Below are 21,335 nucleotides of genomic sequence, written 5' to 3' on the forward strand. Positions count from 1 at the left end.
ACTTAAAAGCGACATCCACCTACTGGTGATTCCTACCCTGTAGAAGGCTGGACTGAAGGGAATAGAGCTGCTATTGTGGTCCTGGCAGGTGTGGGTTTAAAATGGACCAGCAGGCTGAGAGTGAAGAGGAGGCTTTGACACAGAGACTCGTATGACAGGGTGGAAAATATACAACTGAAAAGCAGTACATTTCACCTCTTGAATTCTATTTAGTTCAACCATCCTATGCTAAAATCCCAATTTTATTTTGTATTTTGTATTGTATTAGATTACACTTTTCCACACTATTTTACAGTGGAGATGACTAGGGTTATGTGTCAGTGCTAGTCAATTCAGAAACATTACACCACATTTCTGGGTGTGTCCTTTTAACATCTGCAGTGCAGGAGGTGTCTTCAAAATGAAAGAAATATATTGCAGCATTCCACATGTTCCTGGTATGCCTAGCGTCGCAACTTGAGTTATACAGGAAATACTGATAAAGCTGCAAAACCTTCATTAAACTGCACTTTTGTGAGCAAGGATCACAAGAATATTAGAGATGCATTATTACAATATTGCATTGTCAAGGCAAATTGAATAGACACAGGGATCTGGAAACCAAAGCATTTTCTCCCTTAGCTGTCCTTCTAAGATGAAAGGGAATTCTAAAGTAGAGTTGAGATGGGAGCATCAGCTTTTTGTAGATGATGTAATCCATTATCCAGCGTGGCTTGGAATAACAAAACAGGAAAGAGACTAGAGAACGTCCTTAAGAAGGCCCTCATTCCTTTTCTGCTCACATTCCACTAAACCCAGCATAACTCGCGTAATTGAAAACCTGGAACATTCTCTTTCAGAGGCTTAAGATAAGAGGTTTCCCCTTTCTTCTAAATTTTATTAGAAGTTATTTAATTAGCTTTTGCTTCGGTAAGAAGAACCTATGGTTCTGGCGTTTCATCATCAACCGTGAGGAATTAATTCGGCGAGGTTTGACAGTCTACTTATTTTAATCTTGATGCTCTTCATCTGTGATTTCAAAATGTGAAATGTCTTAGCTAAATATTAGAAAGTAATTACATTTATTTTAATTTGTAGTAGTAGTACCTGAGACACTATCACAAAGAACACCACAGTCAGAGGCTTGCTGGTGTAGTTGAAGGCCTGTTGGAGCATATGCAATAGAAAACTTTCAGCTGCAAAACCAGACATGGACAGCAGTTTAAACGAGATCAAGAAAAGTCAGAGAATGAAAGATTAGATGTATATGCATTTTGATAGAATGAGGAGTACGAGATCGGTAAGAAATGGTTTATACGATCATCAGCTTTGACAGGGTGTCTAACATAGGTGCCTGACATTAAAATGACTCTTTTCGGCTTGTTCTGAATGTTGTTTCAACATGTAAAGCTGTAGTGTGTAGTTTGTAGTTGTTCCATCTGTCTTCCTTTTCTAATGGTCAATGATAACGTTGGTTCACCTTCACAACTGATCTCAGCCTGAAAGTATACTATTATTTTATCATACGTACTGGACTATACAATGTTAATTTCCAAGTTTATTTTACAGCAACACATTAATGAAAAACAGTACAGGAGTGACTGTGTTCTGGTTTTCCGGTTGTCCCCTCTCTCCCTCACTCACTCACTATATAGACAAATCTATTTAGTTCACTAGGTAGGGAATCAGACATTAAGTAACATTAACATGGGAATCTAACTGAATAAAAAAGAACATTACAAGGCAACAAATGTGATATGTAGCTAAAATCTACAGTCTATGTTTTTCATGTTTTTCATGAAGTGTCTTTCGGCTTTCGTTTCATCAGTCATTCAGATTGTTTTCTTGATTTCCTTTTCTGTGTACGAGTCAAAGACTTACAAGTCTATACAAAGTATAGTACAACATAAAGTTTAACTGAAACCTTTTGAGGTGGACACTGTTCTAAATGTTCTTAGACATAGCTTCATTTTAAAGTTTCATGCATCATTAAGGGATATCCAACTGGTGACTAACATGTAAACTATGGAATATCTGATCTTCTTCTTCAGTTCATTCACCTTGCAGTGAAGTGTGGTATACTGGAGAAAGGCAGGGGGGCTGAGTACATTGTCTGTACACTACAATTTGTGGCGCGTGAAGGAATTTTACAGTACACTACAGTGAATAAAATGTACATTTGAGAATTTGAACAGCACTACAGAATGGGTGATTCACTATATAGTGGGTGAGGGACCATTCCGAACATAGCAAGTGTCTCCTGTTGGTACATAAAGTGCACACTCAACCGGATTTTCCTGTCAAGCAGTGAATGATAGGGAGATTGAGTATTGACGGACCAGATGTGCTGCAGCTGCATATTGATTCCAAAATCTCCAATATTCCAGGATACATCCAGCTGTGCTGTGAAAACTGTTTTGACATGCCAGTACACTATATGGTGTAAAATACTGCAGAACGTACGTCCTACCAAGTAGCCTGGGACTCATTACCTTGCTGACTGTTATGGCTGTGAGTAAACTGACTATCCCAATTGGCAAAATAGCCTCGATCTCCTTGTCCCTTTGAAATGCTTCATGTCTGCGGTGACTTGCCTTTGTCTCCCCCTGTATAGCAGAATCTACTGTGACAGAGACCAGAGGGAGCCAAAGCATATACTACTTTGTTGAGTACTACTCTGTTAAGACTGTGCTATTTCCCAGTACATAAAAAAAGTAAAAAAACAAGTACATTGGCCCACACATTATTTCTTTAAAAAAATATATTTGTGTAGAGAGCAAGACATATCTAAAAACGTATACAAATATAAAATCTAAACAGATTATATCAATCTGGTTCAGTAATTATGCAAAATGTACCTAAAAACAAATGATTATTTTACCTGGAAAGGACTTAATTGAACAAGATGATTATCTGCACCAAAACATTACGGTACAAAAGCAGTGATGTTTGATGGGATGATGTCGTATTTATCAGTGCTCTAAAGTGATTACAAAAAAAAACATCTTGTCCTTTGTGTTTGTGAGAAATCAAGAGCAGGTAAATGTGCAATTCTCCACCCCATTACTGTAAACAAAATTACACACCAACAGTATGCAGAGACTTTTTTTGTATTAAAAGGGGGGGATTAGCATATGAAAGCAGAACTCCTCCCGATCAGTGCCTCTGACAGGCACAACAAAGCCTGAGAGATGTGCGACGACACGTCATTTACTGCAATTATTTGCCTCCCGTCCATCGGACTCTGATTTACCTCCCCTGTCCGCCCATGCGCTCATCAGCAGATTACAGTGAGCCTCTGCATCAACAGGCGACATGCTGTCATTTATTTGTCATTCTGCATCAAGATAAATATAATGGATGCCCTCCCGGGAGGCTCGCTGCATCATTTAAATGGGGGACATCTGGCCTATCTATTGTGTTTGATCACAGAGCCCTGTGCTTGCATGGTGGAATCAATCTCGCATCTGGTCACCTGGAGAGGTGCTCTAAATCAGTGCTCACTTGACAGAGAAGCTGGGGAGGGAGTGTGTAATAATGGACTCCTAGGGCAAGTGGCTGCTCGTCGCATTGTGCTCCTCTCAAAGCGCACTCCCCCGCACCAAGCACACTGCCATTACGCCCCCCCTGAATGGTTCGCTTGGAAAAGGGAAAATGTCCCGCTCGCCATTGTAACGTTGACAATCTAATTACGGTCTTAGCACTAGTAAAGAGAGGGCAGTGGCAGTAGTTCATGCCTAGTGTTTGTCTACGTTAAAACGTTCAGCTGATCAGTCGGAAAACCCTTCGCTTGGCTTGGATTTCCTCTAGAGTTTCTCAGATTAAATGATGAACTCAGTGCCTCATGCTGAAATATACTCAAATCTTTCCATTCTGTTTACGTAATATCTTATCTTTAACCAATCGGCATTGACCACTATGGGACTGCTGCACTTCCTACTGACATATTATCCTTTCCCCAAACCCGGTTGGTAGTAAGGAACAATGCCGTTGCCCTTGATGAATATGTTTACACATTCTTCTTGCTCAGGCTTAAATTCATTCTGATGTTTGCTAGCGTTGCTACTGCTGTTTGTGTCAGTTCATCTTGCTTTAGCCCTGCCACCATTGTTGTAACCGCATTTCAAATGAACGCTTCACTTCAACTTCATCACACTTAGCCACCCTCGCTGGTTTGCTGTTTTATTTATTTTGTTCTCATTTTGCAAAGAGGGTTTCCAGTCTAGAATACCAACGAAACCTGAGCTGGGAGCAACAGACGAGCGGAGCCAGGCTTGGTTACCAGCTAAAGAGATTACCTCAGCATGGTACTGAGACAGACATATGTTGAATGCAACATAACTGCGATCCCATTGCTGTCTGATGCTACAGCCTCCCTCAGCGCTGTACACATTCTCCTCTGCGAGGCCCGAGAGGGCGGGAGTGGACAGTACTACAAAAGATCTTCACTGGTCTTGGGATCTGTGTTGCAAAGGCTCCTTTCAGACTCATCTTTAATGTGTTGAAGGAATGGTCATTGAGTTATGTCACGCTTTGTTGGATTTCTCAAGTCTTGACCAAATCACCTGGTCGGCTATACCCAGATGTAGTTACTTCCGATACTAGAATGTTGTTCGTGCTATTTTGTTTATTTTGTTTAATTCTGTATGAATTTTGTTAGTGTTTGTTCCTCTTGCATCAAGTGGTTTCATTCTGCATACTCCATGCATCAAGTGGTTTCAACCGCACTGTGAGAATGACAAAGATCTAGTTGACCATGTTTCAGTCACGCTGGAATGTTGCCTCTGCTCGATAGTGCCTCTATCTGAATGCAGGAATTGAATGTAAATTAGCATTTGTAGAATGCCCATTAATTTACACCATTCAGAGAAGACGCTAATTGGACAATACTGAAGGGTTAATCATTTCATATCCTGCTCAATCTCTGCGAGCGGATCGCTGGATCTGAAAGTTTCTGCGTCCTGGTCTGATAAATGGGACTTGGTCTTTTTGTTTGACGTGCTCTAGCAGGCAAGCTCACTCTCAGGCTCTCTTGGGGCCGCTCTGGAGCCTTAAAGATGGTGGCTCGAGTCATTATCTTGACATTTCCTCCATGCTCCACTTTACTGCAAGCCCGTGATGACTTGCAATTTCTATATTCAACATAGTCCCCGATTTCTGCCGGTTTTATTTTTCCAGACATCATTTGCATGGCCTGATTTTGTACTCGGTGGAATCTCCAGTAGAATGTCTTAACAGCTAGTGCTGTAATTGAGCCTTTGAGAATAGATTTGGCAGCTCCATCAGAGGTACTTGTTCCTCGGTTGGGGCTTGGCATTTGTTCAAAACACCCAAAAGACATTACCTTTCAAATGTGTCCCTTGTACACGCCACGCCGCTCCAGGCATGGCATCATTTGTTTCGCTCTTCTCATCAAGACGGAACCTCCATGGCCTTTTTGGTTCAGTCTCCTGCTCCTTCTTAGTTCTTGCTCTCTCATTAGTCTGCAAATTTGGTGGCTGGACCTACATTGCCTGCGGCGGTCCCCTTAATGAGGGCCCTGCATTCTGTACGTGCAGGACGCAAGCCAGCCTACCTATCCCTCATCCACATGCGCAAATGCAGCTCCAGGTGCAAGAAGATTAAGGGTGAATTTAAGGGCGCAGACCAAATCAATTCTTTTCTTCCCAGGAAGAGCCAAAAGAAGCATTCATCTATCCAGGACCGGTTGGTCTATTGAGGAGTCATTAAATCCTGTCAGGGCCATGTTGGTCTATGGATTATTTGACTAGACTGGGTAAAGAGCATTCACCATTTAATTGCTGATTTTGAACGCTTTCATTATTTTTTTTAGATTAGCTTTTCATCTGTGGTGGTCTCAGCTGAACGGAGATGTTGAGGAGATGTGGGTCTCCACACCAGACTCTACAACATTTTCCAGCAGTACGTTAGCCTCCGAAATGGAGCATATTGAAGTTATGAGTTGTTTAACCATGACTTATGAATGGAGACCATATTGAATTGACATCACTTGTAAGAGAGCCCCTTAAGCAGAAGCTGTGTGCATGTATTGCAGGGTGGAGCTCTTCATAAAATAATTTGTCTTGGGTGCAGAGATTGAGCCTCAGCTATATCTAGAAGGGAGCGATTAGCGACACACACCTACTGTCCAGCTCTGATATACTAGGAGGTTGTGCAGTTTCTGTAGATGGAAACTTCACTCTTGCTGAGGTGCTGAGTCACCCCTCATCACAGTGAGTAGTGACAAATAACCAGACGTCATGTCTGAAGTATTATATGGCATGAATCCACACCTTTGGAAACAAATAACCAGACATCATGTCTGACGTATTATATGGCATGAATCCACACCTTTGGAAACAAATAACCAGACATCATGTCTGACGTATTATATGGCATGGATCCACACCTTTGGAAACAACTGGGGATGCCGTAGATTGTGGAAAGTGAGGGGAGCTAAAACTTTCTTTTGAGGAGTTAACACTCATACATACATACATATACAGTATATATATATATATATATATATATATATATATAAAACAATATATATTGTTGTTGAATAAATTAGTTTTTACCTCATGCAAAGTTACATTTCAGTAAGCTAAAGGTGATAATGAAATTAAGAAATATGGTCTTGAGACGAAGTGGCACGATGTCACGATTCGATTTGGAGAAGGAACTGACCTGTTTGAGTGAAGACAGAAGCAGACATATTCTGTGTCAGTCTTGGAGTGGCGGAAGTGAGAACAGTCAGACATTTTTGCATCGATTCATAGTCGATCCCGCCAACTGTCCATCTCACTTTAATTCTGCAGCGTTTGATTGCGGTGCCATGCCTGGCTAGAGGATCGATAAAAATGGAGTGCAAACAGCGAAGGGGAGCCAGGTGAAAGCTTTTCTTGCCTCTCTATATTGCTGAATCAGAGACTTGAGATGTCAGTGTGTTTGGAGGAAGATGGCTAATGTTATATCTTTGTTAGAGGGGAAAGCACAGCAGTAGGGGGTGTTTCTGTGAGAAGACTCACTGAAGCTGAATGCAAAAACATCTCCCTGTTCGAAAACCCAGCCATGAGCAAAAGACAGTCAGTAAATTATAACCCTGAGATGCTGCATGGAACTAAATTGAGCCCAGGTGCAATTTTAGGAGACAGAAATGATTAAATACAGTTATGAGATTAATTTTGTTTTATTTCCAAGCAGGCTTGGAATGGTCCATTGTAATCTGTTGTTACTGCAGCTCTATAAGCACATAAAACAAACAAGCTGAAGGGCAGGGTGCCACACTTTGATTTGTTGTTTGTTTTACGGCCATTGTTCTCTCTCTCTCCCCTGCAAACAGATTCCAACAGCCGTTCCAGATAGACTAATGAAAGTCATTTTTATTGACACTGTAAACTTCTTCATATGCAGTAGCATGACTTCACAGGCTCTGCTGTGAAGCTAAATGAGCTCACCAGAGCATAATGCAGGATTGGAAGACACTGGGTATCCTTCTTTTTTTTCTTTTTTTTTACCTTGTCCTCTGGGGTATGGGTATCTTCACTTTTTCTTATTCCAGTACTTGGTATGCACAGTGCACAAAAGCATATACATAGGCCTCCACCTGAAACTGTCATTTCTTCATTCTGTGGGAAATCAGGGACCAAAAAAAAAAAATCCTATATAGAATATAAAAAAAAAAAATCCTATATAGAATATAGATAGAACTGATAAATTGTTTGCTTGGTGCATTATGTATCGCTGAAAAGCAGAGCACGACAAGCAGATTATTTTTTCCCTCCATCTTGTCTGCCCACTCTGTCCTTGTGGTGTCTTATGAGTTGTATGTGGTCTTTCAAACTGACCTTGTGTGAGGTGTGTAAGGTACATTGTACATTGGCACGGGGGATAAGTGTGACTGGTGCTGTTTCCCCCCCCATTTGGTTCTCACCCTGTCTGCTTGTTCTGTTGTCTGTTGCAGATGTACATCCAGACCACCACGCTGACCATCTCCGTGAGCCTGAGCGCCTCCGTGTCCCTGGGCCTCCTCTACATGCCCAAGGTGTACGTGGTGCTGTTGCACCCGGAGCAGAACGTGCCCAAGCGCACGCGCAGCCTCAAGGCGGTGGTGACCGCCGCCACCATGTCCAACAAGTTCAACCCCAAAGCCAGCCTGCGGCCCAACGGCGAGGCCCGCACCGAGCTCTGCCACAACCTGGAGACACAAGGTGATTCCCTCTGAGTAGCAGCCCCCCCTCTTAACTGAGCCGCAGGCAGGCAGAGGAAGGTAAAGCCAACGCCCCTATATCCACTCTGTGCATTGAGTGCCTTGTGTCTGGTGCATGAGCATCATAGTGCATTAACAATCTTTGCATAATGGCTTCAACACCTCGCATGACTTGGCCATCATCATGAATTACCCAAGTTCACATTGCCAAAAAAGGTGATGTGACCTCATGGAATGAGTGAATCGGTAGCTAATGCTTTAGCGTGAAGGAGTGCACACACCATCCCTTGAGCTAACAGCCTAGCTATGGTAAGAATGCTGCCCGGTGGATAACTCCTGGATGCAGAGAAGGTCGACTGATGCAGGTCACTGGGTGCTAGTCATGGGGAGCGGGAGTACACTGCTTAGCGGAGTTTATTTCTTGTGCACACTAAGCCTCAGGAGTCATAAGTCAATGTACTAAATGGCCGTGGCCGCCTGAACCACTATTACGAAGTTCCGCATCATTATTTATCCAGCATGCACTGTTATTTTACACCCCAGTGGCTTTCGAAAATTAGCTGCCCGGTTTCTTCCATCCCTGGAAATTGCAGTCAATTTTGCACATCAGGCAGAAGCATTAAACAATCCTCAATACCTTGAATTGTTTAAGGATCAGGGATTTCTGGGTAAACATGTTGGAGTCTGCTGCTAGGAGTTATCAATGTCCAAGGCCTCTCTGAGTATAGCAGGAAAATGACAAATCTACATTAACGCCACACCATTTCCCATCAGGCAGGAAATCGCTTCTTTGCAAAACATATTGCTGCTGTCAATCAAACCCAGTTGACACGGGGGCACAGTAAGCATATTTGCATGAAACTTCCTGGAAAAAGGTAAGTTTATATTGTAAACACAATCAGCCCCTTTTTTTGTATGTGTGGGCAAACATGCATTGAGAGCGCTGAGCGCATAATGGAGAGAGTTTAGTTCGTTTCCTCTCAGTGCAACCCTTAAACTCTCAGTGTCCAGCACACACTTATTTCAAACCAGTTTACCATGCTTGCTGGTATCAGGGACCTCCAGGCTCTTGTGTGACTGCAGTAAATAATCAACTTAAGCGGCTGAGTCAGCAGGGGCTGCCTGGGTGATTATGCAAACATGCGCACCCAACCTGCTTCGTTTTTTTTTTTCTTTTTTACGTGTCGCGAAAAAGCACTTGTGTCTGGAAAAAAGAGATACGCTCCACATGTAAGAGAATTTGGAGTCAAACTCAGAAACGGTGCTGAGACCTTGCCTAACTTCGGTGCTCGAGGGAAGGGGGGGAAAAAGCTTGCCCCCCCCCCATGTGACAAACATTTTGTAGGATCCGGAGCAATCTCCCTGGATGTGATGAGAATTGGGAACATAGTTGCTTTTTTTTTTTTTTTAAACGTGGCCTGAGGACTGGAGGCGCTGGGATACTTCCGTGTGCCAGTCAGCCGCCTTACCTCACGCGGATGTGCATTCCGGCTTTGAGACAGCTCAGTGAATGCAGAGTGATTGTCATTGATGGAGGACATAACATCAGAATCTGACCAAGCCTATAACCATGGCTTTCCCCATAATCAGCTTCCAGTCGTGACAAAACTGGGAGATTTGCTCTAATGGAGCCCATGGTGACAATAGGGGGAGAACAGGAAGAGAGATTGGATTGCCAGCACCAATTCTCCCGGAACCGTCTATTGTTCAAAGGCAGCTCTCTGCACATGAATATTTAAATAAGGTTCATTTGTCATTGCCATTGGGGGACACAAAGCACAGGGGGAAAATAAAATTCCTCGCTTGCGATTCCCCCAAAATACTTTTGCCTGTCAGCGACTGAGGCTCATTCAGATATATCTACTGCGACTCGCAGATGTGACCAGGCAAGCAGGGGATGCTTGTGGAGCTGGGGTTTTGATTGCAGCAACACAGATATCTCGAGATGGGAGGATAGGGAGGATAGGGAGTCGCGGGCAGCCTTAATTCGGAGCGTCTGCTCCTGGCAGCCAGGGGGAGACATGCACCACGTCTTTTTTTTTTAAAGATTCCAACTGCCTTCTCCGGGGCTCAGTGGGTAAAAGAGTTCTCAGAAGTCTGAGAACAAGGCCAGTGGCGTTTCAGTTGGGCTGGTGAGATGTTAATACAGCTCAGACGTGGACCAGAATGGGGAAGAATGATGCAATTGCATGCAAAGGTAACTCACTCCATGTTAATGCATTTACAAAAATGATGAGCCCAAGCTTGTTCTTGTTAGTGTTGAAATGCATGCGACTAAGAGGCCTAATGAAGTGCTACATTAGCATGTGAAAGACTGGCATGAAACAGCCCTTTCGTCATTAGTGGTCACCTTGCTGTGATCCTGGTACTTTGCTGGTAAGTGACTGAAATACATAATTATGCTTGCTTTTGTCTGCATTTAAGTGGACTCCATATTAATGGCTTTATGCATCACTTTAACCCCTTAACAAATATTACCTCTGCCTAAATAAGCTGGTTGACAAAATGGGTTTGATCTGTAAACAGCAGGCTAATTAGCCCCAACCATTGCAAATAGCATTAATTATGAGGGAGGAAATAGACAAAATGATTGTGATAAGGCAAAATGTGAGGTTAAACAAGTGTATAGGCCTATTTATTCTAAGTGTGGTAGGGAATTGCAATTTAGCCCATTCCATCACAATTTAATGAGGTTCTGTCCTCTGAAAAACAAATGGGTTGAAAACAGAGATGTCCTGTTCCGTAGCTAGGCGATGGCTGATAGAAAGTCATCCATGATAACAGCCTATAGCCAATAAATAGGGAGAAAGAGCTTTCTGACTATTAAATGAACGCGTTTGATCAATCCCAATCCAAATCTAGTTTTAGCTTACTGTGATGCAATGGTGAAAATGAACGGTTGTGACTGAACTATAAACTCATTGCCTCGTCTTATTTGAAGAATGAGAGTGTTGTAAATTAATTCTTCAAATATCAGAATGCTAAGATTTTGCTATGTACACCATCAATTTATTTGCACCGTGCTATAACGTAGCATGCAGTTATCATATCTCTCTAATTCGTTAGCTTTGTCCAGCTATGTTTTTATTTCCTTCTTATAAACACTCTTCTTCTTCTCCTCCTCTTCCTCCTCCTCCTCCTTCTCTCTCTCTCAGCCTTTGGTTCCAAACAGACATACATAAGCTACAGTAATCATGCACTCTGAGGAGGATCCCCACCGCGAACAACAGATTGACTTCACAGAGAGCAGCTCTTCAGTTTTAGGCTGTCCAACCGGTAAAGAGATAAAATAAATTGGCATCCCATGGACTTCTCTGGTGATGGCTTTCTGAACGACCATAGACTGAGGTGTGGGCTTGTCCAAGAAGACCAGAAGAACTTGTCCAAGACTTGGAATGTAAGCTTCAGTATGGCAGTTTCACATTAGTGTTTTTGTGTGTGTGTATGTGTGTGTGTGTGTGTGTGTGTGTGTGTGTGTGCACGTGTTTGTGTGTGTGTGTGTGTGCGTGTGTGAACATGTGTGTGTGTGTGTGCACAGTAATTTCACGAGCAGACAGAAAGGGAGGATCTCTCCAGATGGACTGCTTGTTTCTTCTATGAAATCTGCTTTATCAGCTGTGGGCCCTCCCCATCTAGTGTTTCTGCTTTCAGTTCAAAAACTCTACAGGTTTGTGCAGTCTTGTGGTCTGCCGATCGACCAGTGAGCATCAAGCATTGCCTTTTGATGCTTTTTAGATATTGTGGTGGGTAAGTTGGGAGAAACACAAATGTAGACTGTTGGAATCAGGGTTAGTGTGTATGTACCCCAAAGAAAAAGAGCCGCTCCGTGGAGATAAGGAATCGCAATCATGTGATGACGACTGAGCAAAATACTCCTGACTCCTTCCCCTAACGTGTGGAAACAATGTGAACGATCGCAGCAAAACACATTTTGTCAATGTTTACAGATGTTGAGCATGTTGGTTTGAACATCCCTGTGTTGTGTTGTTAAAAAAAAAAAAGAAGAAGAAAAAAAAAAAGAAAGTGGAATGCATTCAAACTGTTGCTCTGTAGGCTACCACTATTTGGTCCCTGGTCAGTTGTTGGTGAAATGAACGTGGTTAAGTGACAGATCTGAGTTTATATATGCTTGAGGGACCCTTCGTTATAAAAGTGAGTAGGCCTTTGGTTTTGCAGAGATGGCTGCAAGGCTTTCATTTCCACTGGCAACAGTTAGCCCAAGTAAGTAGACCATACAGACATTGCAGAGGAGTTATTGTTAATAGCAGCCCCTTTCAAAGGTACAAACATATCAAACACAGCTTCATGAACGCGCACAGAGGTGTCACCGGACAACCTCATTTGGCAGTTAGCCTACCCTGACTGCAATAATGGAAAAGAAAACATGCGAACCATAACCACACCGCAGCTCATAGCAGGTGTATACGCTGATATTTTCACTAATGGACACTCTTTTCTCTTTTCTCATCACTGTTTTCATGAGAGGTTAGTGGCCACTTAGGATAGGAACGACCTATGAAAGAAATTAGCATCCCACTACAACCAGTAGACAGCACGGAAATCAGCAAAGGTCAGTATAAATCCACCAAACTCGGCAAAGCACAAGACCAGTAGCCTAATGGCCTTTTTCCTTTGAAGACCAGGGTCAGCTCCAGACTTTTGCTGGGGCTTAAGCACCGGTGAATGGCCTCTGTCTTCTGTTTCCATTAGTTCCATAGAGTAGTAATCGAAGATTCTAGAGCATTTCGCACTGCTCTATAGTCTTTGGTTGTCATATTGGGGACATGTGCAAACAGAGAACATAAACGCTCGAAACTTCTACGTGAGTACAAGTAACATAAATTGAAACGACTTGATATTGTTGGAAAACATGTTGTCCTTGATTCCTTTGAGTAGTTTGGATTTATCCGTACATAGTTTTTCTTTACAGATACAAGCCAAGTGATTTATGTTGCTAAGCAACCTAAACCAATTGCTACCCATCTGTTTTTACGCTAGCTGTCTGTTGTCCCGCTCCAGGACCGAACTAAGGCCTTTTGGGCCATGGCCCTGGTCCAGACTCAGAGATGGAAACAGAAAAAAGTCAGAGGTGTTTCCCTGGACACCGGGGTTTTAACCCATAGTGGAAATGTGCCAAAGCAAAGAAAAGCACAAGGGCAGAATATGTAAGGCAAACATGACAAAAAAGTATTCCAAAAGTGTTCCAATATACAGCCCACAAAAGGCACAATGACACGGTGGCTATGATAACTGCCTTGGATGCACAAACTTGGCTCGGCCCCTGACAAACACCTCTGAAACAATTAACAACACTCAGACAGCAAGAAGAAGCACAGTTGCTAAGGTGAGCACCAGCAATTTTATACTGAGTAGTGGGGAAAGCCTGCCAGTGGGAATGAGAATTGAATATTTCCACTGCTGTCCACTTTGACTCAGTCAGCCTCATTCGGTGAAAAGACAGATTGTATAGGGTACATATATTAATGGTTTGGGAAGCTGCAGACGGGAACAACAGGTGTGAGTGTGCAGAATATGATTGATTGATTCATGTGTAATGTCTGTCAGCTATTTGCTAAAATAGAAACAGCTGTTGCGATTCAAAATTGAATGGTCTCGTTTTTTGGTTCTCCTTTTCAGAAAATATTGGTTGTTTGTGATGTAAATTCAATGACTTGCTGCTTCTGTTTTTCTCCTACATTTGTTTCAGCTGAATATTTGTGTTGCAAAGCAAAACTTGTTAGTGCTGACCAAAACTAAATGACAAGTTCATGTATGTTACTAAATGGATTGGTAATGTTTGCGTTTTGTCCTGACAGCTTAAAAACAGAAGAAAAAAAATAAAAATAAACGAAACAAGTAAAAATGAAGCAGTGCCTGGGTATCTAATGTATGATGAACAAAAGTATTTGTTAAAAAATTAAAACAAAGTATGTGGAGCATGTTCAGTTTTTATACAAGAACATATTTCTAATAAAATGTTTTCCAAACCAAGTTGGGTGGTCAGAGTAATGTTTTAGTAGTGTCATTGTCAACATAAATATGAACCTGACAAGTATCTGCAGGGTTGATTGCATATTCATAGTTATGGTTTTGAATAATCAATGGCACACATTTACTTATGATATAAGTACTATATGAGTTTACACAAACGTCTAAAAGTGTGTTGCGATTACTACTGAACTGTGGCTACATGTAGGTACAACAAGGCAAACGAGAAGTCCAGCCACAAGAAATAAGAGTACAGTCACAAAACCACACAGAGAGTGTATGTGTCCTCTGTAATCCATTCATGTTTATTCTTTTTCGCTTCTGTGCAAAGGCATTTACATGATACAGTTTGCAGTAACATACTAGTGTGTTATTTTTGAAGACTGATGTCTACTTGATGTAAGGCATGCATGGACTTGGTAAGCAAACTAACCATAACAGAGAGAAACAATTATAGGAAACCTTTGACAGAATATTCACACACCGGTTGAATTTAAACCGATTCCAATCCCTTGAGTTAAAGTGGTAGAATAGTGTAGAATGAGCATATTGCATTTACACAGCATTTCCAGATGGTAAGCCTTTTTTTTTTTTAAATAACAACATTATCAGAGCTGTGCCCCTAGGGGATGTGACTGCAATGACCAGAATATTTGCCAGATGATCATACTTGAGTAAGTTCTCACTGTAAAAACCGAGATCACAGGCTTCTCCCTTGATGCTTGCCTTTATGTGACTAATGAGTGGAAAGGAGAGAAGCAATCCGCTGATGTCATGGATAGTAATGGTGGCATGATCAAAACCTCACTATTGCCTGAAGATGCTGGAGTCATTAGTCATGTCAACCAGCCTCTCCAATTATTTAGACATATTGTCCAGAATGGCCATTAAGGGCTCTCCCTGGGCCCGTGCACCTGCAGTCAGGACGGGGGTAATGAGGCAGGCCACCAAAGAGAATGCCAGAGTTGCTGCCTGCCGTCGTCAGTCGAGTTAGTTATATCCATTGCAGAAATGGCTCAATATGAAGCTATAGTTGTTCATCCTGTATCATAATTGCAGAGTTAGCGCACGTACAGTACCTATAGGGGAAAATGACTTGTAGGGCTGGTGATTGCCTGTCACTTCATATGTGGCCTTCTTCTTGGCTGAAGCTGTCAGAGTCATATAAGCATTCGCTTTCTTTTTGACTTTCACGATAGCATCAGCTGCAGAGATCAACGCATCAGCTGCACAGGTCAACCCATCACACAGCCACACGTCACTGCAGTCTATTGGTCATTACAGTGATGGTCTTTGAAGTAGGCTATCTTGTGAACCTTCCACACTGTTGCTTGCAGGTGCCAATACTTGCAGTCATTTGCTGTAATAAGATCGACTTAGACCGATATACTGGGTATATATACAGTATATACAATTATTTAGATTCACCCAGTGACAAGTAGTCTAACCTGAGCTGCTCAATCACAGGAGTGCTAAAAAATGCCAAAACTCTACTGTATGCTGGCAACAGAAACAGGTTAAGAAGCAAAGCAGCTTGTGAAAATACGTTTGTACCTATTGAAATGTCATGGTTGTGTGTGTGGTTTATAGCTGGAGATTTTTTGTGATTAGTTTGTAGTCTGTGTTTACTGGGAAGTTTGGAAGTCACAAACCCTCATTCACTCAGTTCATTAAGTGCATGTTGGTCAATCCAGACCCTTGTTATGTTAATTTACCCGAGGTACTGAAAGACTTGTTGCACTTGCGGCACTTGAGTATTCGTAACGGATTAATTGAGCAAAAATTATTTTCTTTGAAAATCATTGAGTGACATTGCCGCGGAGAATGTAATGCTAAGTGGCTTCCCATTGAAAAAGAAGGCAATTACTTTGACTTCCTCTTCTGATACCCTGTTTATTTGAATACTATACATATCAAATCTCTTTTAATTTCACTCTTTACTGAGCACGCAAAATTACCCCATTAAAATGCAACATAACTCTAGGTTCCTCAAAGAGCCAGGTCAATAAACTGGCAGGTTATGAAATAAAATGTCTTGTCCCAGTAAATTAACAAAACCCTGTGGATCTCCACTGTGGCAAAATGTTTGCTGAAAAAGCAACATCATACATTATTCTGATTTGTTGAAGTGGATTGCAGAAATACACCATATCTTTTTTAATAAAAAAAGGCAGATACGTTTTACACCCAAGGCATAATCTGAGGTAACCATGCCAGAAACATGGTGTATCTGCTTCTTCTCAGTGCTTCAAAATCGCAACCGTAATACATTTTTCCTGCTGAAAATGGTGACAGCTTGATGATGCTGACCTCCCTCTTGCACTGGGAAAATGTGACACAATACAACACATGCACAGGTTTTGTTTTCATCTTTCCAGAGGCCAGCTCCATAGTGGAGGCCAATTTCACCTCCAATGGGGATCAAACAGCACGTCAGTTTGCAGCAATTTCTTAGAGGGCCCTCTGTTAACCATCCCCCCATCCCCTATGTCTCTCTCGCACGGTGCTCTTAATGTGGGCTGAAAATCACCATAGACAATGAACACAACAACCAGACACACACACTTTGTGTTTGAGTTGACCAACACACTTCACTTGGCCTCACACCAATTCTTTTTTTATTATTAAAAATACCAGGTCTAGTCTACAAAAAACGATTAGTAGGACTTTACAGATCAGTAATAAGTGTGTAGTGTCATCTAAAACCAATGTGACTCATAATAACCTACAAATTACTTAAAAAAATAATCAAGCAAGTTTGAAGTCTGTAACAAAATGGTAACATATTGTAGTTTATATTTAATTATTGAAGAAGTACTTATTTACTTGAATATTTATTATCAAGGAATAAGCCAGTAATTGCTGCAGTATTCTGGTGACTATAAAAGGGGAATAAAACAATAGCTGTAATCACATCAATGCTGTAATCCAGAATTTTCCTAGTCATTACTCAGAAACAGATGAGCTACTTTTGAGGAAATGACGTGGTTTAAAGGCTGTAAAATGCTGAATTGCCTTTTGCTATGGCATGAAACCTGAAGGAGACAATACCTTGACTCTAATATTAGAGTTGTGAAATACAAACTCACTCATTCCAGTAGGTGATTGTGATTCCAACAATTACTGACAAATTCCCTGACAAGTAAAGAAGTGTATTTTCACCTACATCAGAAATTGGGAATTTCACTTACCTCTAGGTAAAGTACCCTTTCTAGCTTAAGACACTGTGCATCGGCAATAACATTTTGTTCTCTTTTCCGACCACACTGTCTCAATGTAATTCCCTGTTATTAGAGCACAACAGAAAGCTAACACCTGCAGCACATAATAACTACCCTAATCTTTGCAGTGAGCAGGAGGCAAACAGAGTGTACATATTTCTTATGTTGCTAGGAAACACTTGCTGCTCAAAGAGCATTCCACAGTGATTATATAAAACAAGGCTGTGAACATCCTGACAGTTAAATGCCTGGTAAAAGCAAATGTGTGGGGAGCTAATGTAAGCCTGACAGAGGCACCCTGCCCTGCCCTAATGACATGAATGGCATGCCAAACATCTAAATTGCTAAATGTGTAAAACACATGATAATTTTCAACCACTCAATGCCCCCCCTCCAGCTAACATAAACAATCAGACTTTTATGCATTTTCAGAGAGAAAAGAGATTCACATCTCATTTCTCTCTAACTACCATTGTCTTTTTTAATAAAATGAGTAGGACCGAGTGTTCCTGAAGTTTACCAAAACACAAAGTGAAGAAATCAGTCACTACTCTACTATGGAGTGGCAATATGTGAATTCACTGAAGTCGAAGATTATGCTACCTGCTATTTCCTGGTGGATGTAGCCTGTAATTGAGCCCCATGGAGATTGGAGAGGAGTTGGGCATGTGCTTAGAGAGACACAGGTTAAAGGCAACTTCTGCTAGAGAACCGTCCCCCGGGGGCAAAATATGAAAAGAAGAACTGAAGGGTGGGTGAAGGGCTTAGCACAAAAGTAGGCCAACATTTCACACTCTGGCTGAAGCCCACTGAACATCATACAGAGTTAAAAAGCCCTCCACTGCTGGAGATACAGCTCCAGCTTGCAAATGGAGCAGCTAATTTGTGTACGTCTGCTCTCTCATGCTAGCAAGGGGTTACTGAGCAGTAGCCAATTCACAGCCAAAAAGCACCCAATGCCTCAAGACAGAGCTTTCAAATGTAAAGTATTATAACTACAGTGACCTCTTGACCTCTAGTTTTGCTCGACTATCAACGATGTTCCACTGACACCACACAGGGCTATTGTTTTTACCTTTTGCATAAGATGCAGCATAAATGTTTTTTCCATGCTTTTGAAAACGGAAAACAAAAAAAGCACAATATGCTGTCGTGTTTTACATCCTCACACATGACATCACACATTTCCAATAAAGGAAAACTGCCCAATCCCAACATCATATCAGTAAAGTACGTTTACCATGTAATGCTAGTACAGTGAAAATATATACAGTGCTGGTTGTGAATGAGTTGTCTTTAGACCAGGACATTGAAGGACGTGTACCACCCTGACGGATCACATTGCAGGATTCAGATGAGCCAACAGCCATTAGACAATTTGCTTGAACAAACGTTGATTTGAATAAACTGTCTCCGGGCTGCCCGTGTGCTGTCAGATGAAGCAGTGCAGGAGACGCAGAGCCGGTGGCCTCAAGCAGTGCTTCAGCTAGGTGGGGCGCTGCAGTGAGAGAATGACAGGAAATGAGGCAGATTTGATCATTACTATAGAAATGAAACTCTGCAGGAGATCTGCGGACAATATATAATATATGAAATGTGCACACACTGAACCGATGACAGGAATGATTTAACCATTTCACTCTCACAGCAGAGTGTGAGCTGAACTATTACAGTACATATAGACCGAAGATTTGGTGGATTCCCAGAGACGTTTAATCCACTGGGTTGGTTGAGGAGTTTGGGGGGGGGGGGGGGATAAACACAGAAACCGACCAAAGAAAAAGTCCATTCCAAGGAATTTCACATGCAGCACCATTTTTTCAGGGTAATGTAGACAATCCTGTGAGATGCACAGTATGCCCCTGGGTCTTATTTCCAAACAGAGCAACTGCTTTGCCAACTATTTCTCTGCATTGCACGTTAACAGTGGAGGACTCCTTGAAGAGCTCTGAGGTTGTGCTCCATCCCCTCACTGTGGCAGTGGGTGGGAACTACTGCATTTAGTGAGCCTGCACATGATGAAATCAGAGGGGAAAGCGGGAGCATCTGACCTCGGTTCAGTGCATATCTTGTATTATAAAACAATTGGGTTCTATTGAATTATTTAGCTGTTTCTGATTGGACGAGAGACGTTCCATGAGTTGGAATATCCCAGGACATCCCAACTCGGACTTTTCACAGCTAATAATAAATCACTCCGCGATGAAACATTCTATAGCACGTTGATACAATTAAGCGATAACCGTTAATTCAAAGTTCTTATAATTCCAAAAGACGTTGACAATGGAACTATTTTTTTGTTGCGGAGAAACAATGGCGAAATAAACATGTTTTAATCAATAACTTCGTGTTTAAATGTTAATTGGTTGACTATAAAATTGTTTTATAAAAGCAATATAGTACTCGTGCGAGTGGGGTAGGTAAGGGATATTCCCACGGGTGTTGTTGCCTGCGGCCGAACACCACCCGTGGGAATATCCCTTACCTACCCCACTCGCACTCGTACTATATTGCTTAAATAGTGTAAAACAAACACATTTAGAGACATGGAAAATATAGACTCAGATATGGCAAGGTTATCAAATTATCAGAACGTTTCTGGACAATCATGTTACTATGTTCCTAGAAGAGGCAGACTAGTATGGGTGCAGTTTAGGTCTTCTATCCAGAAATGCTGAAAATCTGGAAACATACTTCAAGCATATTGGATAATATTACAAATATCCAGACATAAGTGTTTGAATACCTGAGTGTGAAAGGGGCTGTTAGTACAGGATTTTCTTAATCTAAAAAAAAAGGCCTCTGACTTCCTACTAGTTTAAAAAAGTAGAATACTGGAAGCTTGTAAGAACTGTAAGACACACATCATATTACCCCCGTATGGGGTTAATTGCTAGTTTCTGCCTGTGCCACTAACAGATGGTTTCCCACCGTTCGGTGAGTACTGTTCCTGCCCTTTTTTAATCTTCTCACCCCAGTGCTGGCATCAGTCATCAGAGTCAGCTCAAGATTCCTTTTGGCAGCACACACTACACCCCAACAGGGCCACGGTCGTGCTGCAAGCAGGATGATGTCTGATCTGCAAATGATATCTAGATTTCAAGTGAAACCAGCATCGAGAGGTTTCTAAATTAGGCCCTCCAGGCAAAGCGCCAGACATCCCCAGAATATCAGAGATGGGCGTAATTGGGTGATATTAATGGCAGATCAGATCCCCACAACGATGACGATCTGTTTCATAGCATTTACATGCATGCTTGGCTGCAGGAGATTCCACGTACGGTCAATAATTCAATCCTTTCACTGTATTCTGTTTCGGAAGAGATGCATACAGTGCATTGCATGTAGGTATATTTATAAATCAACCTTCAATTATGATCTTGTTTAAGTTTTGACCAGGCCCCTCTCTCACTCACTCACTCAAGTACCAACTATTTTAGAATGCCCCCTTTATAAAGGACCAACAGCCAGCACTTTCTTTTTTAGTCAAATGTCCAGTTGTTCGATTGATCAACTATGAATAATGACATCAACAGAAATATCTTGAGCATCTTGAAAAGCTCTTGTTTTTTTATGTATTATCTGTCACTTTCCAAAGTACACACAGAATTTCTCAGATTGGATAAGAAAACATGATTAAAAAACGTCCTATTTATATTTGACTTCCCCCAACCCGTTTGTGTTCAGTGCCCCTGAATAAAAAAACAGACATTATTGACATTTTGACTTGTGTAATTAAGACAGGGCCCCCTCGGCAGCAAATATGTAATTTAAGTCTCAGCGAAGTTGTGTGTGTGTGTGTGCGCTATCTTTTTCTATTCTTGGCTGGCCTCTGTCTGCCCTGATCCCTCAAACATACAACAGAATCCTCCATTGCGGTTTCAAACTTCTTTGCTCTTCCATCATTCACCTAGAAAAAGACACCTGCACACTCATGA

General features: G+C 41.8%; 1 protein-coding gene across 2 annotated transcripts in view; it reads left to right on the plus strand.

Annotated features, from left to right (window-relative positions):
• The window catches only part of LOC105895865 (metabotropic glutamate receptor 4-like), a 167,076-nt gene extending 151,658 nt beyond the window's left edge, over positions 1-15,418 (plus strand). Inside the window, exons 10-11 of one of the 2 annotated variants that reach the window (XM_031568233.2) lie at positions 7,943-8,248; positions 11,344-15,418. In XM_031568233.2, the coding sequence (XP_031424093.1) occupies positions 7,943-8,203 (261 nt within the window). In that variant the 3' untranslated portion in view covers positions 8,204-8,248; positions 11,344-15,418. The remainder of the gene's footprint in view (positions 1-7,942; positions 8,249-11,343) is intronic. The other variant, XM_031568232.2, reaches the window with a different exon arrangement.
• The last annotated feature ends 5,917 nt before the right edge of the window (positions 15,419-21,335 follow it).

The sequence above is a fragment of the Clupea harengus genome, chromosome 5, assembly GCF_900700415.2.
Source record: "Clupea harengus chromosome 5, Ch_v2.0.2, whole genome shotgun sequence".
Classification (NCBI taxonomy): domain Eukaryota; kingdom Metazoa; phylum Chordata; class Actinopteri; order Clupeiformes; family Clupeidae; genus Clupea; species Clupea harengus.